The 19830-nt window shown below is 50.9% G+C and overlaps 2 protein-coding genes and 1 long non-coding RNA gene across 5 annotated transcripts; 1 reads left to right on the forward strand and 2 right to left on the reverse strand.

Moving 5' to 3' along the window:
- Positions 1-1835: 1835 nt before the first annotated feature.
- Positions 1836-6876, forward strand: LOC128819262 (uncharacterized). Of its 2 annotated transcripts, XR_008440682.1 has the most exons (5): positions 1836-2145; positions 4205-4306; positions 6402-6500; positions 6582-6660; positions 6816-6876. It is a non-coding gene; the product is annotated as an uncharacterized LOC128819262 (long non-coding RNA). The 2 variants fall into 2 exon arrangements; XR_008440681.1 differs by lacking the exon at positions 6816-6876 and having other exon boundaries at positions 6582-6779.
- Positions 2227-15164, reverse strand: NCLN (nicalin). Of its 2 annotated transcripts, XM_053999305.1 has the most exons (16): positions 14930-15164; positions 11799-11989; positions 11448-11592; positions 10739-10833; positions 10430-10510; positions 10176-10279; positions 9844-9932; positions 9558-9697; positions 9030-9208; positions 8727-8814; positions 8585-8623; positions 8320-8483; positions 7672-7725; positions 7502-7580; positions 6196-6293; positions 2227-4863 (listed from the first exon to the last, which is right to left on the reverse strand). In XM_053999305.1, the coding sequence occupies exons 1-15, from the start codon at positions 15108-15110 to the stop codon at positions 6234-6236; spliced, it is 1689 nt and encodes a 562-aa protein (XP_053855280.1). In that variant the 5' UTR covers positions 15111-15164; the 3' UTR covers positions 2227-4863; positions 6196-6233. The 2 variants fall into 2 exon arrangements, with proteins under 2 accessions (XP_053855280.1, XP_053855279.1); XM_053999304.1 differs by having other exon boundaries at positions 2227-6293.
- A 779-nt stretch (positions 15165-15943) lies between these two features.
- On the reverse strand, positions 15944-18359 carry S1PR4 (sphingosine-1-phosphate receptor 4). The gene has a single exon (XM_053999354.1). It carries the CDS (start codon positions 17959-17961, stop codon positions 16756-16758), a length of 1206 nt encoding a protein of 401 aa, XP_053855329.1. The 5' UTR covers positions 17962-18359; the 3' UTR covers positions 15944-16755.
- Positions 18360-19830: the final 1471 nt, after the last annotated feature.

Here is a 19830-nt window from a genome sequence, read left to right on the forward strand (position 1 = left end):
CAGGGCAAGAGAAAAACCAAAAATAGATGGAAGACGCAAGCTGTTGTAAGGTCTGGAAAAGCCTTGCTGAGGAAGGCTGTGCTTGCTGCAGCTGATTGCAGAGTGGGATCCATTTAGAGCTCGAGCATAAAATATCCTCTCTCCAATCTTTCCGTAGTTTGTCATTTTTCTCTGCCAGAGGGAAAGGGATATTCTTTAACTTCCCCTCTATTTAACAGGCCTCCTAATTACCAGTTCCTTTGAATGATTCATATTCTAGTGTGCCCTTCCCATGACCTGGAGTAGACTGCTGCCTGACTGCTTCTGTAGAGCAGGAGTATTTGGGAACACACCATGAGAAAAAACCACCACAGAGCACTCTCCTAAAAGGGAAACAACAACAGCAACCTACAGAGAAGGGTGCCTGGAACTAGGAGTTGTTTGTCTGCCTCTCCTTTCATTAATCCTTTTAATCTCTACAGATAAACCAGTTGCTAAAGTAGAATAATACCTTCACTGAAAAAAACAAGAATGGCATGTGGAGGAAGCAGAGAGGATGCCAGCATGAGGAGTACAAACCATCTGACTCAAAGATGATCAACCAAATGCAAGTCAGTAACAGCACTTCAGTACCCCTATCAAGAACTAGTCAGTGCTACCACAGAGGCACCATCCAAGAATAAAAACTTTAATTGCCTTTCACGAGTCCCACAGCCCCTTACAGGCTGTACAAATTCCCAGTTCCTCAGCGTGGCAAGCAGAGGTCTCCCTGCACTGAGAGCCAGGCTAAGCTGGCTCAGTCCCAGTCTCCATCCAGGGAAGGCAGCTGGACCTTCTTCCTCTCTGCTTTCACACCACCCTTCCTGACAGCAAAGAACTCCCTGCTGTCCACAGTGACCTTCCCTTCAAAGCAGGGCACTGACATGATTATAGCTTGGACTCGGTGATCTCAAAGGTCTTTTCCAGCCTAGTTAATTCTGTGATTCTGTGATAACGACACGACAGAGCCTGTGTTAAACCCAGCTCTGCAATGAGCTGCCCCTCAGCCTGTAGGGTTTGCTCCATGTGCCAGAGGGGACAGCGGGCATCCCAGCTCCGAAAATGCACTGTTCCAAGCACAGGAGGTAGAGGGGACACCTGTGGAGAGAGAGCAATGATGATACATTTCTAGAGCAGCTCTTTGCTCTCCATCGCTGGAATACACCCTCCTCTTCACTGCCTTGTCCCAGCAGCTCTTCTCTCACCTTTGTTTTGAACCTTTTCTCTGACTTAGAAGAGATGTCTTTCTTTTCTAGAAAGACACGTCACCACTTTGAACAGCCGGGTCGGAGGAGCCAGGACCTCGGCATCCTCCTGGCACCTCAGCATCCTCCTGGCACCTCGGCATCCTCCTGGCACCTCGGCATCCTCCTGGCACCTCGGCATCCCCAGCAGCAGCCTCAGGGACCCGTGGACAGGCAGCCACGTGTCCCCGCTGCCGGCAGGGAAGCGGAGAAGGAAGAGAAGCCCTGGAAGGGATGGAACAGGGATGCCGAGGCCACACCTGCCCTGCAGATGGACTGAAAGGGGATGCCGAGGCCACAGGGGATGCCGAGGCCGCACCTGCCCTGCAGCTGTGCCAGGGCTGAGCCCACTCAGCATCCCGGGGCCGCCGCTCTGGCCATGCCCCACCTGTGCCAAAGGCTGTGATTTTGGGCACCCCAGCTCCAGAAATGCGCTGTTCCAAGCAGAGGAGGTAGAGGGGACACCTGTGTAGAGAGAACGATGATGATAGTTTCTAGAGCTGGGATACACCCTCCAGAGCAGTCCCCAGGGCGGGACAGCAGCTGAGCCAGGCCGGGACTGGCAGCACGAGATGCTCCTGTTGCTTCGGGACCTGCGGCTGCCCAGGTCTGTCACAGCCCCATGTCACAGCCCCGTGTCACAGCCCCATGTCACAGCCCTGTGTCACAGCCCCATGTCACAGCCCCGTGTCACAGCCCCGTGTCACAGCCCCGTGTCACAGCCCCGTGTCACAGCCCTGTGTCACAGCCCCGTGTCACAGCCCCGTGTCACAGCCCCGTGTCACAGCCCCGTGTCACCGCGGGGACACCGCTCAGCCCCACACTGAGCCGCTGGTTCTGGAAGGGTTTCACAAGGAGAACCCCTGGGACACTCAGCATCAGGGTGAGTGCACATCCAGCTCTCCCCTTCTGCCACTCCACACCTCTGACCACGACTCTCACAAACTCATGCTCAGGGAACAGATCTCTTGCAATGCTTGTAATTGGAATAAATAGTTTAGTGTTCAAACAGGTATTGGTAAGGACAGAGGCACAACAAACTCCATGAGCACGCAGTGCTGGCTGCTGAGGTAACCAGTTTTTCACAGTACCAAAGCTGTTTTGCATAGAATCTTTAATTGCTTCACATGAGCACATATCTTCAGAATAAACAGGAATTTGCTCACCTCAAGGTGCTGGAATCATGCTTGGAGTGTGTAAATGTTTTCTGTCATACTATTTTACTTTTGACTAGACAGGATGAAGCTTTTAAATACATAGATTTTCTCCCATTTTCTAGAGGTGTCTATTCCTCCAAATAATGCAAGGAGATTCCATTTTTGTGAGCAAATAGTTCTCTGACAAATCTATCCAATCAAGCCTATTCACTTGGTTTATTTTCCAAGGGAAAAAGGGACAAACAAATAAAAAAAAAACAAAGTTAAAATACTTAAATATTATTACATTTACAATCCTAAAATATGTAAATCAACTGCATTGAATTTTCTATTAGCTTTTAAATATTCACCTCAATATACATTTGTTCTTCAGGGCACACAAGAGATAAATAATTGAGTTAACATTGCTAGATAAATCAAATCATTTTCCTGAGCTGCAAATATTCCAGATTATAACCTTGGAGTTGCAATGCAGTAACTACAAATGGAAACTAAACAGATTAAAGTGAGCAAGCAGGAGTCCACAAGCAAGTACCCAGAGGCCCAATTTTCTGACATCCAGGAGCAGCCCCAGCATTTCAGATTGGTGAGTCAAGACCAAATGAAATGTAAAACCCAGCTTAAACACGGGGTGCAGGAGCAGCCTGGGATTTGGGCTTGGGCCATGAACAGTGTAAGAGCATGAGATTTAAAACAAATAAAACACCCTCAAAACCAAGCCCCACAGCAATTTTGGGTATAGCTGTGGTTTTGAATGTCTGAATAGATTGTGGTGGCTTTCAGCCACAGACAGTGGGAGATCTAATTCCATTCTGGCTTCCAGGATTTTTTTCTGCACTGAGTAGAAGAATGGAGTTCATATTGCACAGCATAACTTCTCTCCCAACAATAAACCAACCCCTCCCATTTGGGAGATGAACTACAATAATCCAAATTACTCCCAAACAATTCCCAGTAGTGCCCATGCAGGTGGAAGTGGACAGAAGGAATTAACAGCTTCAGTTAAACCCTGCTGGAAAACCATTTTTTTTGTGAGCTGCAGACTCTTGACAGCACCAGGACAACAGGTGAAGTCAGATAAATAGCAAAGAAAATGGATTTCTGGCTAGGAGTATCAACTGCTAGCCACTTGTGTGTATGTGGATATAATGCTTTCCATGCTCTTCCCTACAGGCCAGGCAAACTCCTCAAAAAAAAAAAAAAAAGAGGATAGGTAAAAGTAAGGGCAACAAGAATCAGCTATACAGAGCTCTTCTGCAACGTTGTGGAGAACCTTTATTTTATCCCAACACCTGCTGGATTTGTGCCTTTGTGTTGGTGACTGAATTGATCAGTTATGCTGCAGTGCAGATCAGCTCCAGGGGCTCTTTGCAAGCTTCTCTGTTGACTTACTCAAGGAAACAACAATGTGGGAACTAAGTTCAATCCCAGGATGGGCACTCTGCTCCAGCTATGAGGAAGTTGGAATTTGACTATCTCAGATTTGAGCACAGTTTCAGTGCACGTGCACTTTGATCAAAAGCAAAAACTCTTTTATCTGTTGTAAAATCTACTTTTTATGGCAGCTAGGGAGAGAGAGACACAAAAGGATTACAGGACAAACTAACATTGTGTGGGAGAGAGCAATGTACCATCCCAACTGCCCCTCGGGTTTATGAGCTCCCCTCATTAATCTTATCCATCTTTTTTTTAGGCTGTTTCCACTGACTTCTGGCACTGCATCAGGAGTGTTAACAGCTCACTGCTGAGACCACACAGAGCTGAGGTGTTTTCTTTGTGCTACAGCCTCTGCAAACAGACTGGGTGGAAGTTTTTGACTCTGAACTTTGAGCTTCTCATCTGGAAGAGTGAAGGCTGACAGTTCCCACAGCAAGGAACAAGCTCCAGGTCTGTTCTGTTCACTCTTGCCCACTACTGCCAAATTTTACACACATCAGCTCAAGCTGCAGCAGCATTGCTAATATTATTTTTCTAGCAAAGTAATCATTAAGACTGGTGAAATAATCTACTAGACTGGAGGGAACACCACCTCCTTCAGTGTAACATACCAGAAATGGATGCTGCAGCTGGAGGACTCAAATTACTCTCAGATATTCAGAGCCTACAGAGTTCTTCAGAGCCACTGTACCATGCATGTTCTAAACCTACCCAGGGCAGGGCATGCAGCTCCCCAGGGCACAGCAGATGCAGTCTCTATGGGCAGAGCATAAAACCCAGTGGAAAACAATCAAGGCTTGCCTTTCAGCCACTCCAGCAACTTCTGAAGTCATTATAAATTCATTTGGCAGAGGAGTGCCATGAGCACTTCACGCATGCAGAGAGACACATTTCAAATGAGCACTCAAAAGATGAGGAAAAGGCAAATTTCCCAGTGTGGCTGATAGTTCTGGAGTGCTTGGCACCATGCTGGCACCATGGTGAGCCACTGACACCAGCAGGCTTTCCTGGAAAAGACAAAACCCTTTAAAGAACAAGTTGCTACATATTGAAAGTAGCAGAAAGGAGACACATCATGGGATAAAGGTACTCCAAGAAGGAGATTACAGTAAAATAAACAAAGGAGGATGGAAATCAGTGCTTTGGTGCCCATCCAAAGGACAGTGACTGGCCACAACAACCCCTTTTCTAACAAGCATGTGCACAGCAGGTGTGTGCAGACAGGAATCCACAGCTGGAATTTTCCTTGCATACACAGAAAAAATGTTCACCACAATTCAAAAATTTCAGCCTCTGTGAGATATGCTGCTTTAATTACAAGCAGTAGCTTAAATTAAAAAAAAAAAAAAAGTGTCACTGTGGCATGTGAAGAGACCTCATGTACAGAAAAGGACTCAAAACTTGCTGGGTGGCAGGACAGTGCTCAGGGTTATCTTCTAGACCTACAACTAGCCTAGGGCTTGTAGTATTTCAATAAATTTTCCAGGTCTGAGCTGCTCTTGCTCTCGTTATCAACAGAACCAGCTTGTGTAAGTACATGGAACAGCACAGAACATGATCCTGCAGCTGCTGGACTATGGAACACCCCTCAAAAATCAAGCAAGAGTTTAGCACAGAGTGGTGGCAGCTGTGAACTGTTCAAAGACCAAAAACCTCCAGAGAAATCGAGCACACAGCAAAATGCATCCTCCAAAAGAGACAGGATAGAACCTGTCCCTGGCAAGATCCCTCATGCCAGAAACCCATCTTAATCTTTCCTCATCCTGGGAAGTCAAGATCACTCCCAGTGCACCTCCTAAGAGGGGGTGAGTTTGAACAAAATGCAAGAAGGTGCTTGCTGCAGACACTGCTTGCTCAGCACAACTCCCTACAGCCAGGCAGTGAACTCGAGGAAGAGGTGCCATAAGGAAACATGCTAATTGCATTCTATTTAATTTGCATGTGCACTTTTTGGTTTTTTTTTTCTTTTAAACAACTGCTCCAAGTCCTTGTTTGCTGGGCAAAGATACCACGTGAGGCTGTAGTTTCAGTTTCCAGGCTGTCTGTGTGACAGTGTCCATGAAGGTGCTGGACTTTGTGTGACACTCAGAGAAGCTGCCCAAAATCAGACTGCAGGAATTGCTGACGTCTCTCAGCCTCTCCCTCACCAAAATGCAAAGGAAAAATCAGACACGGTGCAAGTCAGGGGAAGAAAGTGAAGAAAAGCACTTCAAAGGTGCACAAGAGTTAGAATTTCATTTTCTTTATGCCTTCCTCCCCTCTATACAGTGGCAAAGAGGAGACAAAGGAAAAGGAACAGCAGGGTTCAGTGGAAGGCAGAAGGTTCCCAATGGGCTCACCGATGGCTCAGTGCTGCTGGGTGGGGGGACTTGGTGCTTCACTGCTGCTTGGTTTTAAGGGATAATCTCTGTATCATCTTGTAAAGGAGACCAAAGTGCTGGAAACAGAAGGGAAAAAAAGTAACCATGACAGTTCTAAACACACAGCTTAGCAGAAGGCTTAGAACAATACCAGTGTGTAAATGCAGTGCCTTGTTTGCATCAAGCACTCATCCTGAAGATGGAGTGGGACTTGATGGATGAGGAATTATGACAAGGAAGCCGAGTTATACAGAAAATGACAGCTTACAGAAGTGTTTGTGCAGGTCTGTATCACCTCATTGTGAAGATTGTGTTAAAAGATTTTTTAAATTTTTATTTTTAATGCAATTCTGTTCCTTCTGAAGGCGAGGAGAAAGCTTCAGATTTCAATACATGCAGGGTCCTGGTCTCTATAGAAACACTGCTGCCAGCAGTTTCAGGAAGGTAAAAATGAACCAGGCAAACACAGAGATTCCCAGCAATTCACAATTCTTTAACTGGATCCTCTCTTTCAGCATTTCCCCAGTGACTTAGAAATTCACTTAATTCCTCTTTTGATTTTGCTGGGGTTGATTGTATTTTGATTTGATATTTGACAGATGTAACAAGATCCAGCCTTCAAGTAATTTCAAATTCAAGTAACAGAACTAATGAAGATTGCTAATAGAGACCAAAGGATGTTTTTCCTTGTTTTTATTCTTATACATTTAAATACTTGTAGTTTCCCTAAACAAATAATAGACACAAATAACACAAAGTGATCACAATTGAGAGTGACCTAAAAAGCTTCCCTTTCATTCATGTCCTTCATGAACCCAGGCAGGAACAAAGCCTTGCTCACACTGTCTTGGTTAACACTGACACAAAAACATTACATTTAATTTGGCTGGCCAAGGCATGGAGTATCACATTTCCAGAGGTATGGACACAGGATGTATTTCTGGTTCCATTGAAAAAAAGAAAGCAAAACTCTGAAGATGCATTTCTAAGCTGCATCCCAAGATCAGATATTTCCTAACAGTACAAGCTACAAACCTTTAAATTACCAAGGTAACTAAAATTTGTTGTAAAGTTTCAGTTTGGAGCCAAAATAGGTTAGAAAGTGAGTTATGCATGTCCTTGAGTACAAGAAACAGCTCTTAAAAACCAGGTTTGCACTGGAATGGCAAGAGACTGCCTACAGCACAGATAAGTGACATTATTATTCCAGCTTTAGGGCTGGCACTGTGTGAATTCCTGTATCTAACTTGTTTTATAAGGAAAATAATACATCTGTGTCTCTTACCTGCACTGCAACATAGGCAACACCAAGGTAGGCTGCAATACAGACAGCCAGGAGCAGGTCAAAGATTGCTGGCTTGACCCTGGAATAAGGAAAAGTGCACATGAAATTGCTACAGCAGCTCCTGCCAAGGGGTGAGACAACAGCCCAGCATGCCCAAGGGAATTCCATACCTGTATGCATTCATCACCTGCTTCAGCTGGTCATAGAAAACAAACTCGGGGTCCCTGTGCAAAGGAGAAATTTTTCAGATTCTGCTGCACTTCTTGACCCTGCAGTCAGGACAGCACAGAGCTGTTCCCAAGTTCACCCAACCAGGCAAGCATGACCACCTCCCACACTGGTTTTGAGCTGATTTTAGTCATCAGGACTTTCTTTTCCTACTATCAGAAGGCCAAGGACACAACTCAGAACTCATGCTGGTGTTCAGCTGTCTCCAAAGAGGCTGAACATGAAAGATTCCTCCCTCTGTTCACTAAAACAGCTTCAGCCCAAGCAGGTTCAACAGGATGGAAGCTGCCTTTTTGTAATTAACCAAAACTTAGTCTTCTCCTGCTCTCAGAGTGGGAACAGTGGAACCAAAACAGTTTAAAACAAGCTTTTCAGACAGAGGGAGCTGCTGGGCCTTGTTCCTGTGCTGTGAGGAATCATGAGCAGCTTTCTCTGGGAGAACACCAAGCATGAGCCAAAACTGATGGGAGAGCAGAAAAGAACAAAGCTGCATGTCAAGAAACCAGGAAAGCTGCAGCTATGAGACAAAATTCTGTCCAGGGGGAGGCCAGTTTGCATGCCCTGTCTGGTTCTTTCATGTCTTTTCTTACCGTTTGTCTGCCTTCACATGATGCTGCTTGACATCCTTCAGGTAGCGTCCCATATAATATTCTAAGGTGTTGAGGAAGGTGCTGTCTTTATCAATCAGCTGGGCAGCCCTGGGCTGACTGCTCAGCCAGTCCATCACTGACTCCAGTTGCTCCTGCTGGATTTGCTACAGAAAAATACCACCAGAGAAAGGGAGTCAACCACACACCAGAGCTCTCTCCCAGACTCTAGTTTCCAGAGGTTACAAAAATAATGCACTGTTCTTACCATCTGATCTGTGAAGATCTGCATATCTGCAGGTGCTCCCTGCAAGGGAAAATGGAAAAAAAAAAAAAAAAAAAACAGGTTATTTTTGAGCTTGGCTGGGCAGGACAAGTCTGGCCAGCACTGCACGGTGGGCATCTCTTACCTTTTCTGTTAGATTGTAGATGACCCTTGTCAAAGCCTCAGCAATGATCTGAGTATTCCTGGTCAGTGCTTTAGTGTCTATTCGTGCCCTAAAGCAAAAGAGGGGATCATGGACTTGCCAATGGCAGCAGCTTCCTCCAGAAACAACCCTTTTTCACTGAGCCTGAATCCAGGAATCCAGAGCCCAACTCCCAACGTTTGTCACCTGTGCCCTGACCATCAGAACAACACAAGCACTTGTGAGGCCAGTGTGGGTTTCTGGGCTGGATTTAAAGGCCAGCCCTGCCTGCCCAGGGCCCCTCACCTCCTGTCCATGATGCTGTTGCGCAGGCTGTCCCGGTGGCTCTCCAGGTGCGAGATGGTGAACGCTGGCAAGCGCCGGATGGCGAAGCGCTCGTGCTCCCACGCCAGCATGTCCTCTGCCAGGTTGATCTTCTTGTGCACCATGGAAAACTTCACCTCTGGGAACTGGCTGGCAACAACCTGTGGACAAGGGCAAGTCATTCAGGGGTGCTGCCCGCTGCAGAGTCCCACCCTGCATTGCCCTGTCTGCCTACACCCACTTCTGTGTGTTCCACAACACAAGGTGCAGTTATTGACATTATTAAAGCTGGATTTTCAGGTCAAAAAGAGCTGTTTTAATGTCTGTACAGGGTAGCATTTGCAGATCTAGTCTGCTTCACTTGGGACTGTGGCATGAGGATTTCTCTGTGATTCTAAACAATACATGAATTATTTCAATAGCACACCCTTTCTTCACGTCTTCCTTCCTCTCATGGAGAGCTGTATAGTAAGTCCCAAGTTCCCATGAACCTAAAATGCTTTTCCTTACCATCTCCAGTTCTCTCAGAAATGCATGCTGCAAGGTGCCCTCCTTGGGAGGCTTTGAGACATGAAGATGAAGGCTATTGCCTCTGCCCAGAGTGTCAAGGCAGAGAACAAATGCAACATTGTCCTGCAGCAGGCTGGAATCTGGAACAGAAAAATCCAAACCTTTATTGCTATGTCTTGTGCTGGGATTTCCACCCCCCTAAAAAAGCAAGGCTCACACAAGAAGATTCTCACAGGAGAGCTGACAATTAATTATAGACATTTAACACAACCAGCCCCTTACTCACCAGTGTGGTCCAAATTATCCTCCAGCCACCGCTTAGTTCCTTGATAATTAAACTTGCCACCTCCAGATGCAAAGAACAGCAAGTTATACCTGCACATCAAAGAAGCCAGAATTCCTGCACTCAGCCTTGGAGCTGTGGTGAAATCACAACCACCTGCACCTGACATCCAAGGCAAACTGTCCATTAACACTTCCCACATGCCACATACTCGGGTAATGGCAGGACAAATTAAAAGTGGGCAGCTCCCAGTGCTTGAGGATGGAATCTGCTTCCCACATCATCCCCTCCATGTCAGCTACACACATCTAACCCCAAACAGAGCAGTTCCTCACCCAGCATGGGTCCTTCTGTAGGTGTAGAGCCGAGAGAAGAGCCTGGCCAGTTCCAGCAGCACTGAGATTCCACTGCCATTGGAGTCAGCCCCATGGGACAGCCACTGCAGGATGAGGTGGGACAGACACAAGGTGACAAACCTACAGTGACTCTCAGCTACCAGAACAGCTGCAGGACAGCACAGCACCGTGCTCCCCTTGTAACAGAGGGAAAAAGGACAGGAACAGAGAGCTGCAGGAAAAAGAATACTCACTGGAGCCACTCCAAAGGAATCATAGTGGGCAACTATCACAACAGTGGGCAGGTCTTCTCCACCCAGCCCTGTCAGCCTTCCCTGAAGAGGAAAGAGAGCAGTGTCACTCCCCATCACCTCTTGTGTGCCTGTACAAGGACAGCCTGACTTCTACATTCCTGCTGAGTCTGCTGTGGCCTCAGTTGTGAGGACTTCAGATAGCTGGCTGAGACTCCCCTGACTTGCCCTGTCAGACCAAATGTCTGATAAAATCCCAATAAAAGAAGTCACCTCATCAATGTTGCCAGTTTGAATCCATACACAACTCACCTCCACACTGGGGATGAGCCAGTCATTGATAGCTTTGCTTTGAGCCCCACTGGTCACCATCTGGAAGCCATTGGCAGTTGCTGTGTGCAGCAGAACTGAAACAAAAACACCAAAAAAAGCCCCACAATGTACACCTGGGGAAGTTTCATCCCTTCCTTTCTCCTGCTGAGCTTTGGAGAGATCAGCTTTAAACCATTTAAGCCCTCTCACTTCTCACTGGTGGTTATGCAATGACATAGAATCTTGTTGCTTCTTCATTCTGTCCTAAAATCCCAGTATTTTGGCTGGTCAAAAACTTTTCCCCAGCAGTACTAAAATTAGCCATAAGCAGCAGGTCAATAAGACAGTCATATTATTTACATGGAAGCATCAAACTGACTTGTGGGCAGACAAAAAGCTTCAGCTTCTACCAACACACCATCATCACTTAACATTTTCAATGTTAATTTAATCTAGTTTTGATTTCTACCTTACTTGAAACAGTGTGAAGCTGAGAACTTCCTGCAACTGTATGTCCAAATATAGTCAAGGAATGCTTTCTTATACTGTGCTTTTCTTTCACTGAATCTCTAAACACTTTGACAAAGACAGAATAAACACAAAGGTGACAGAACACTTGTTCGTGGTGCAGATGACACAGCAGACTCCTCCCAGAAGTGGGAACAGGCCTGTCTTCCTCAGAACTTTTTTCCTCCTTGTTAGAACTCACCTTCTGCAGCTGAGGCAGAGCCCTGTGATGCAGAAGCAGCCCGTGTTTGTTCATAGATAGACAGCAGCTCCTCATCTTCCACTGCAAAGTAGACTGGCACAATGGTTTCCATAGCAAGCATTTCTGGCTCTATCTCCATGAATTGCTGAAGATTTAAGTGAGACACAAACTTAGCATCTGCTAAACACGAGAGGTGTCAAGAAAAAAAATCAACAACCAAAGCAGAGAGAGAAGTTTTAAAATTAGAATACGATTTGTTGTGCGTTACAACAGAATCTTCCAGCCCTGCAGCAACCAAGCTTTTCTCCAATACACCTCCCACGGGAAGGGAAAGAAAACTTTTTTGTCTACCCTCACAACATCCTGGGGGACAGAGGAGATGGATCGTGGCAGGATGATCACCACAGCCCCGGCTGACTGGCGCAGAGCTTTCTGGTACTGCTCGTAGGAGAAGTCCACCAGCCTCATCATGACACAGCGGCGGCTCAGCACATCCGCTTCCACGGTGCGCGCCTCCGTGTTCAGCACGGCGCTCCTGGTGCCTGCCAGCAGGGAAAGCAAGAGGGCTGGTGAGGCACTGCACCCTATTCCCCTTGTTCCAGCCTGCCTCCTGCTCAGAACACCCCTGGGGACAGTCTGATGGGCTGCAGAGAGGCCAGAAGCTGCAGAAAGCCGAGTTCGCCTCTTTGTCCTCGTCCGAGAAGGAGCAGAGGTCTGTGAGTTTTCCTGTGCAGCCTAAATCCTGCCAGACCCCCCTTGTTCCACACCCCACAGCCTCACCTTCCAGCCTAAATCCTGCCAGACCCCCCTTGTTCCACACCCCACAGCCTCACCTTCCAGCCTAAATCCTGCCAGACCCCCCTTGTTCCACACCCCACAGCCTCACCTTCCAGCCTAAATCCTGCCAGACCCCCCTTGTTCCACACCCCACAGCCTCACCTTCCAGCCTTCCTCCTCAACACAACACACAGGCTACCTGTCTGCTCACCTGCACCTAATTACCAACACACCTGGACACAGCCCTGGCCTCTCCAGAGCCTCTCCCAGCTGGAGGATCAAGCTGTGCAGAAGCTCCTGATGAAAGGACACCAGACTGCCCCATGTCACCCCCAAGGGCTGCTCCCACTCAGCCCCAAGGAAGGTTCTGTAGCTGGCAGAGTTCCAGAGCAGCAGGCTGCTCCTGAGGGCTCGCCCTCTCCTTCTCTCAGTTCCAGCAGATCAAATCCCCCATGTGGAAATGCAATCCCCTGGGAGCACAGCAGGCTTGCCAGAAGCTCCTGGCAAGGGAGGGTCAAAAGGACATCTTGTGCAAATAGAGAGGGTCAAATGCACCTTACAATTTATAATTCAATTTATTCTTCTATAACTCTGGCACCTCCACTGGAGAGCTCATCGTTCTGGGTCCCCACACAGGGACAGACAAGGTGGGCTCTGTCAAACAGGAGCATTGCTAAGAACTAGATTTAAACCTGGCTTAGCTTAACTCTAACATTAGTTTGGTCTTGTCAAAGGTCGCAGAAACGCCTAAACAAGAAAAATCTGCATTTCCTAAACTGAGCATTTCCCCTGCACAGTATCAGCGAGGGCCACACACCCAGAAACAGAGGCCAGGCACAATGTGAATTCTCCCCACAGATCTCTGACACTAAAGAAACAAACATTAACAGCACCCCCACTCCAACCAGAGAAAAACAATTCAAAATGAGGATAATCCCCCCACCACTTCCAGAGGAATGATGTCCACACACAGCAATGTGTGCACCTGAAGTTCTGCTCTCTCTGACATCTAAGCAGAGCAGACACAACAGTATTTTCCTGACAGGTTGATTTTCTGTAGTTTCTCTACAGAGAGCTGGTTAATAATCACTCATTTACAAACTAAAGAATTCTCATTCTATTAGTATTAGAAGAAGTCCAAGCTTGTTCTTAAATTGCTCTATAAGTGATGTTGAAAAAAAAATCTTCCCTCTGCAAGAAGAGGCTGAGCAGCAACATGTTACTTGGTATTTTTGGAAAATATGAGAATCTGGAACCACAAATCAGCTCAGTTGGTCAGAGCATGGTGCTAATAACACCAAGGTTATGGGTTTGGTCATTCCCTTTGAGGGTTGGACTCGGTGCTTCTTGTGGGTCCCTTCCAACTCAGGCTGCTCTGAAATACAGCTTTTATCCTGAAGGACATCTCAGAACACACAAGGAACAGGAACAGCAGCTACCCAAAGGGAGCAGGAAGGAACAAAGGAGACACACAGCCCACCGAGCTAAAAGGCTCCAGGAAAAGAAACAGCAGAAAAAGTTAATTGGAAGCATCTTAAAAAAACAACACCTGGCTTTTCAGGAGGTCACAAAATTGTGAGCACTTGGGTAGAGGGGACACTCGGGCAAGCAAAGTCAAAGCCAGCTGAATGACATCCCTGCTCAGCCTGTCAACAAAGAGCTGCCAAGGAAGGGAGGGAGGAAAGACAGAGTCCTACCCCCATGCAGGGCCTGCCTGGGAGCTCCTGAGGCTGTCAGCAAGAGAGCCCTCAAGATGTGGACACGTTCTGAGTAACTGTGATGGAAGAACACAGAAATAATTTCATTTATTTAGAAGCCAGCAGAAGCCTGAAGTGTTTAAGTACATGGGCACAGCTGCATTTCATAACTTATACATTTGAACGTATTAAGATCTGAAAGAATGAGAGCTGGTGTCTCACGGACAGCACAAATTAAACGTGAGGCTGTTCATTGTTAACTCTGCAGGAAGAGTCACTCACAGACACAGCACATGCCCTGGCCTGGAATAAAATCTCTACAGAAGACCCAGAAACAAGCCTTGATTCTGGGTTTGTGGGCACACAGGGGAGGAGGCTGAGGGCTGCAGCACCTCAAGGACTCGCAGAACAGGGTGTGTCTCTGACCCAGAGAAAGGTGTTGCACAATCAGCAGGCTGCAAGTGAGAGAACAGAGGAAGTAAAGGTCAGCTGTAACACAGGGGGAGGACAGGCTCTGAAATGGAGCCACTGGAGCAACACAGAGCTGAGGATGAAGAGCAAAGAGGAATCAATAAAGGAGTCAAAGGCAAAAGGACAAAAGTGAGCTCACAACCGAGTTTACCAGAATGCAGGAGGGATGCAGCTGGACCCCCAAAACCCAGAGCCCTCAGCCCACAGACAGGGGTCCTTGGCTACCTCTAGGGCACCACGGCGGAGCTCCCGGCCCCTCTCCTGCCCGTGCTGAGCCTGGGCAGTCAAACCCAGCCGAGGGGGCCCTCCTGCGGCCTCCTGCTAGCCTGGGCCTGGCCCCGGGCCCGGCTGCCGCCGCCTGCCAGAGCCCCCCGAGCCCACCCGCGGCCTCCCCCAGGCCGGGCCGCCCTCCATGGCGGCTTCACAGCCTACCCTGGGCTCCTCCCCGGGCTCGGGGCTCCCTTCCCACGGCCCCACCACCCCTGACGGAGCCGCTGCCGGCAGGACCGAGCCCGGCCGGGCCGTGCCGTTCCTCACCGTAGGGCTGCCCGCCCAGCTCATACTGCTGCATGCGGTAGACCGTGAACTCGTGCGCCGCCTCGGCGGCGGGCGGCGGCCCCAGGAGCAGGAGCACGGCGGGCACGAAGAGCAGGACGCTGAGCGGGAGGCACGAGGCCTTGAGCACCGACTCCAGCACCTCGCCCGCCTCCTCCAGCATCGCCGCGGCCCCGGCCCGCACTGCGGCCTGCTCGGCACGCACGGCGCGCCCCGCGCGGCACGCCGGGACCCGTAGTTCGCTCGCCGCCGCGAGGGGCGCTGGGAGTTGTAGTCGTGGCAGCCCGTGCTGGCCGCGGTACCGCCCCGGCTTGGCCTGCAGGGGGCGACCCCCAGCGGATGGGATAATGGGATAATGGGATAATGGGATAATGGGATGGAATGGAATGGAATGGAATGGAATGGAATGGGATGGGATGGGATGGGATGGGATCCATGGGATGGGATAATGGGACGGGATAATGGGATGGGATGGGATGGGATGGGATGGGATGGGATGGGATGGGATGGGATGGGATGGGATGGGATGAGATGGGATGGGATGGGATGGGATGGGATGGGATGGGATGGGATGGGATGGGATGAGATGGGACAGGATCCATGAGATGGGATCCATGGGATGGGATGGCATCCATAGGATGGGATCCATGGGATAGGATGATGGGATGGAATCCATGGGATGGGATGGGATGATGGGATGGGTTGGGATGGGACAGGATCCATGGGATGGGATGGCATCCATAGGATGGGATCCATGGGATAGGATGATGGGACAGGATCCATGGGATGGGATCCACGGGATGGGATGGGATGATGGGATGGGTTGGGATGAACTGGACCAGGCAGGAGGCTCCTGCTGCCCCCTGAGCAGGGCGATCCCCCTGTCCCAAGAACAGGAGGGCAGCTCCAGCTGTCCCCAGACTACAGAAACATCCCCCAGGCAGTACCTGGCCTCCAGAGGGAAAAAATCGAAGCAAATCAACCCAAGGCTTTCTGATCACCTTGATTTATTGCAAAACAAATGGGCTGCATGCTCAGCTCCTGCAGAGGGGCTGGGCCAGCAGGATTTATGTGAGTCCCCAGTGCTTCGGTGCCCTTCTGGCACGGTGAGAGGAGGCATTCGGGTGCTGCTCCGATTATTCCCTACACGGGAGAACAGAAGAGCAGGGATCTGAGGCACAAGCTGGCCGTGTCTTCAGGCCCAGGATGGCACCAGGCTCCCCAGTCTCTCTGGGCACCTCCTTCTGCCCGTGCTAGCGCCAGCCCTGTCACTGCAGCTCTGAGCACGGTCACAGCATTTGTCCTGGCCCCGTGTCCTCTGCACCCCGGGGAGGGTCTGGGCTGTGGCTGCAGCCCTCTGCCATCCTCAGGCTGGGCAGGACATCAAGCTTGCATTCCTTCCCAGTGGCTGTGCTCATCACAGAAGGTCCAAAAGTATTCCAAAGGCTTGGAAGGGTCGCCTGGCTGGGGAAATCCACCCTATTTGCCAGTGTGCCCTGGGGCAAAACACCCTCAGGCGGGCAGCTGCAGCACCTCTGCACACCCAAAGCTCACACACAGAACCTGAGCACTGCAGCTGTCCCAGCAGAGCACCAAACCCAAAATGTGCCTGCGTCCTTCACTCCCAGCCTAGGAGCAGCTCCTGTCCCTGTGCTGCACCCTCGCCGAGGCACCATCCCGCTCTGACGGGACTGCAGAGCCCGGCCCAGTTCACGACTGCTCAGCCGTGCCACAGTGCTGCCAGGCCAGGACCAGCACCATGAGGTCCTGGGGGGCTGCCTGGCACCTCTCGCTCTCCCCGTGGCCCCTCACAGACTGGGCAGATTGCTCATCATGCTGGAGTTGCTGGAGAGAGGCGCCCTGGGCCGGGCGTTCCGCGCCACGGAGCTGCGGAAGCTGTCGCGGCAGCGCAGGGAGCTCTCCGTGGAGGAGCCAGAGTTGATGTCTGAGATGGCCACGCAGCTGCCAGGCCTGCAGAGCCCGGCCCTGACACAGCAGCAGCACAGCAGGCTCCCCACGGCACGGCGAACCTCCACGCTCCGCAGGGAATAAATGACGGGATTGACACCCGAGTTGAGCAGCGCCAGAGCCAGGGTCCAGTCCAGGCTGTGCAGGTGGCTGCAGGCCCCGGTGTCACAGAACACGTCGAAGAGCAGCAGGACGAAGAGGGGGCTCCAGCAGAGGATGAAGGCCCCCAGGATCATCAGCACCGTCTTCAGCAAGCGCAGGGAGCGCCTGCGGCCGTGCCGGGAGCTGCTTTGCTTGGAGCTGGCCTGCACCAGATGGAAGATGGAGATGTAGAGGCCGACGATGCCCAGGAGGATGATGCTGAACATAACCACGGAGAAGAGGATGTAGTTCTTGGAGTAGAGAGGCAGGAGCACGGAGCAGGCCCGGAAGTCACAGAGGCAGTTCCAGCCCAGCAGCGGGAGCAGCCCGATGACCAGGGCCAGCAGCCAGCAGGCCACGATGAGGCCGCGCAGGCGCAGGGTCTTGCTGGCCTCGTTCTCTGCGATGGGCCTCACCATGGCACTGTAGCGCTCCACGGCCGTCACCAGCAGGCTGAAGGTGGAGGCGGCCAAGGCGACGAAGAGGATGCCCTCCCGCAGGAACCAGAGCTGCGGGGACAGCTGGAAGGTCTTGCTGCCCGAGAGGAGGAGGTTGCAGAGGTAGGCGATGCCCGCCAGCAGGTCGCTGAGGGTGATGCTGGCGATGCAGGAGTAGACCCAGCGCCGGCCCCGCAGGCAGCGCAGCACGGCCAGCAGCACCAGCAGGTTCTCCAGGATGATGAGGCAGCTGATGACGACGAAGGCCGTGCGGACCAGCCCCATGCCCTCGTCGCCGGAGTGCCGGTTGGTGAGCTTGCCTGAGAAGTTGTAGTGCTGCAGGATGATGTTCACGTTCCTCGTGGCCACCAGCTGCAGGCAGGAGGCTTTAGTGCCGGGCAGCTGAGTAGAGTCCAGGGGAAGGAGGAGGGAGCGATTCACCAGCCAGCTCAGCACTGGAGCAGCCATCTTCTGAGCCTGGGTCAGCAGTCAGGGGATGCTTGGTGGAGGAAGGGGTCAGTGGGGCTTGGGGCAGAGCAGATCCTCTGCTTGAGGGCTGGAGCAGCTGTGAGGCTGCAGCCAGCCCTGCTCAGTGGAGGTGAGAGTCAGAGCCCTGTCTGCCAGCCCTGCAACGCTGAAAGAGTGAGGGGAGAGGAGGGTGAGGTGTTTTGTAAGTCCACCCATGAGCATGGGCTTCCTGTTGTTTAATAAAGTTTCCTGTTGTGACTGACAGTATTGACATCTCTTCTAACAGCTCTCGTCATTTCTGGTAAGGGTCTGGTTACTCTCGGCTTTGCTGTGGTTGTGAAGGTGTGACATGCATGAAGAAACGTGCCAGGGCCCTCTCCGGGTTGGAGCAGGCTGTGCCAAACGGGGCAACACCTTGATGGGTGGGGCCCGGGGGGCTGAACAGATCCAAGTGCTGGTAAGAGCACCCAGACAGCTTGAGACACAAAGTGCTTTGCCTGCTGTGCTATTCAGCCCATCCCTGAGCCTGGCAGAGAGCCACTGCCTCTTCCTCAGCTGCCCTGTGCACCTCCCATGCTCAGATCATCCCTGCTTCTTCTTCAGGGGGAAGATCCACGCTGTCACTCCACGGGCCCAGCTCCTGCCACTCTCTCAGGACATATCCAGACACATCCATCCCTGTCTGTGCAGCAGCTCCTGGCACCTGTGGGGCTGCAGCTGAGCCTCAGCCCCTCCAGTCCAAAGGAAACCAGCTGCTCCAAGCTGAGCACGTGCCCTGACACTCATCTACACCTTCACCTCACCAAGCCCCTGTTAGAGATGGGTCAGGATCTTCCCACAGGCAGGGAAGGAGGCAAAGAGCTGCTGCTTCTCACCTTTGAGGAGGCACAAGGTGCTGAGACCAGAACCAAGGAACGAGAGCGTGGCTGCAATGTTAATTTCCAGCACTGGCCTAATTCCTTATGTTTGCAAAACTCAACAGGAGAGCCTTGGAACATGCTATTCCCAGCTGTGGCTGGGAATTTGCCTTAGCACTCACCTGTCATGGCTTGTGGGAGGCTCTTGCTGCCCAAGGGAGGTTCAGCAGTGCTCTCCAGCTCTTTGTCTGAAGCCCACCATGGTGCAGGTAGTGGGGACAGCTCCTTGTGCAAAATAAGTGAGGCTTCTACCTACCAAAGTGAAAAAAGGGGAAGTTACAACATCAACCACATTTCTGTGCAGGGTGGACCCCACCCAAATCAGCTGCAGAGTGGCAGAGATAAAAGAAAAGCAGAGCACCTTTTAACTGAGGATCTCAGCAGAAGCTGTGCCCTGCTGTACCTGTGCTCTCACTCCAGACTGGCAGGAAGCCATGGAGATGTCCCCAGGCTGAGAGCAAAGAGCACTGAGCTCTTCCCCCAGCAGGGAGCTGTCCAGGGAGCCCATCCATCCCTGGAGGGATTGATCACAGCCTGGATGGCAGCACGGACAAGTGGAAAATGCAAAGGAGGCTCCTGCAGGAAGCCACGTGCAAGCAGGAATGGTTCTCACCAAAAGCTGAGGGCTCCATCCTGCACCTTCACCCTTTCAGCTGAGGTTTTGGCCTTTTCTATCAGCAGTGTGGAAAGAAACTCACACTGATAAGGTCAGCAGATGACCCCGAGATTGGAGGAGCGGAAATCAGCAGCAAGGCTGGGCCACGAGTGCAGGGCTGCACGTCCAGCACCAAGAGCTCGCTCCCAAACCCCCTGGGCTGATGGCCACGGATCACTGGAATCCAAAGGCTCGGTGTGACCCTGGCACATCACCCCTTCGAGCTTTGCTCTGGCCTCAGGGTGAACCTCCAGCTCATGTGTCTGTTCAGGACAGAACTGGTGGAACATGGGAAAT

The sequence above is a fragment of the Vidua macroura genome, chromosome 26 (assembly GCF_024509145.1).
Source record: "Vidua macroura isolate BioBank_ID:100142 chromosome 26, ASM2450914v1, whole genome shotgun sequence".
Taxonomy (NCBI): Eukaryota; Metazoa; Chordata; class Aves; order Passeriformes; family Viduidae; genus Vidua; species Vidua macroura.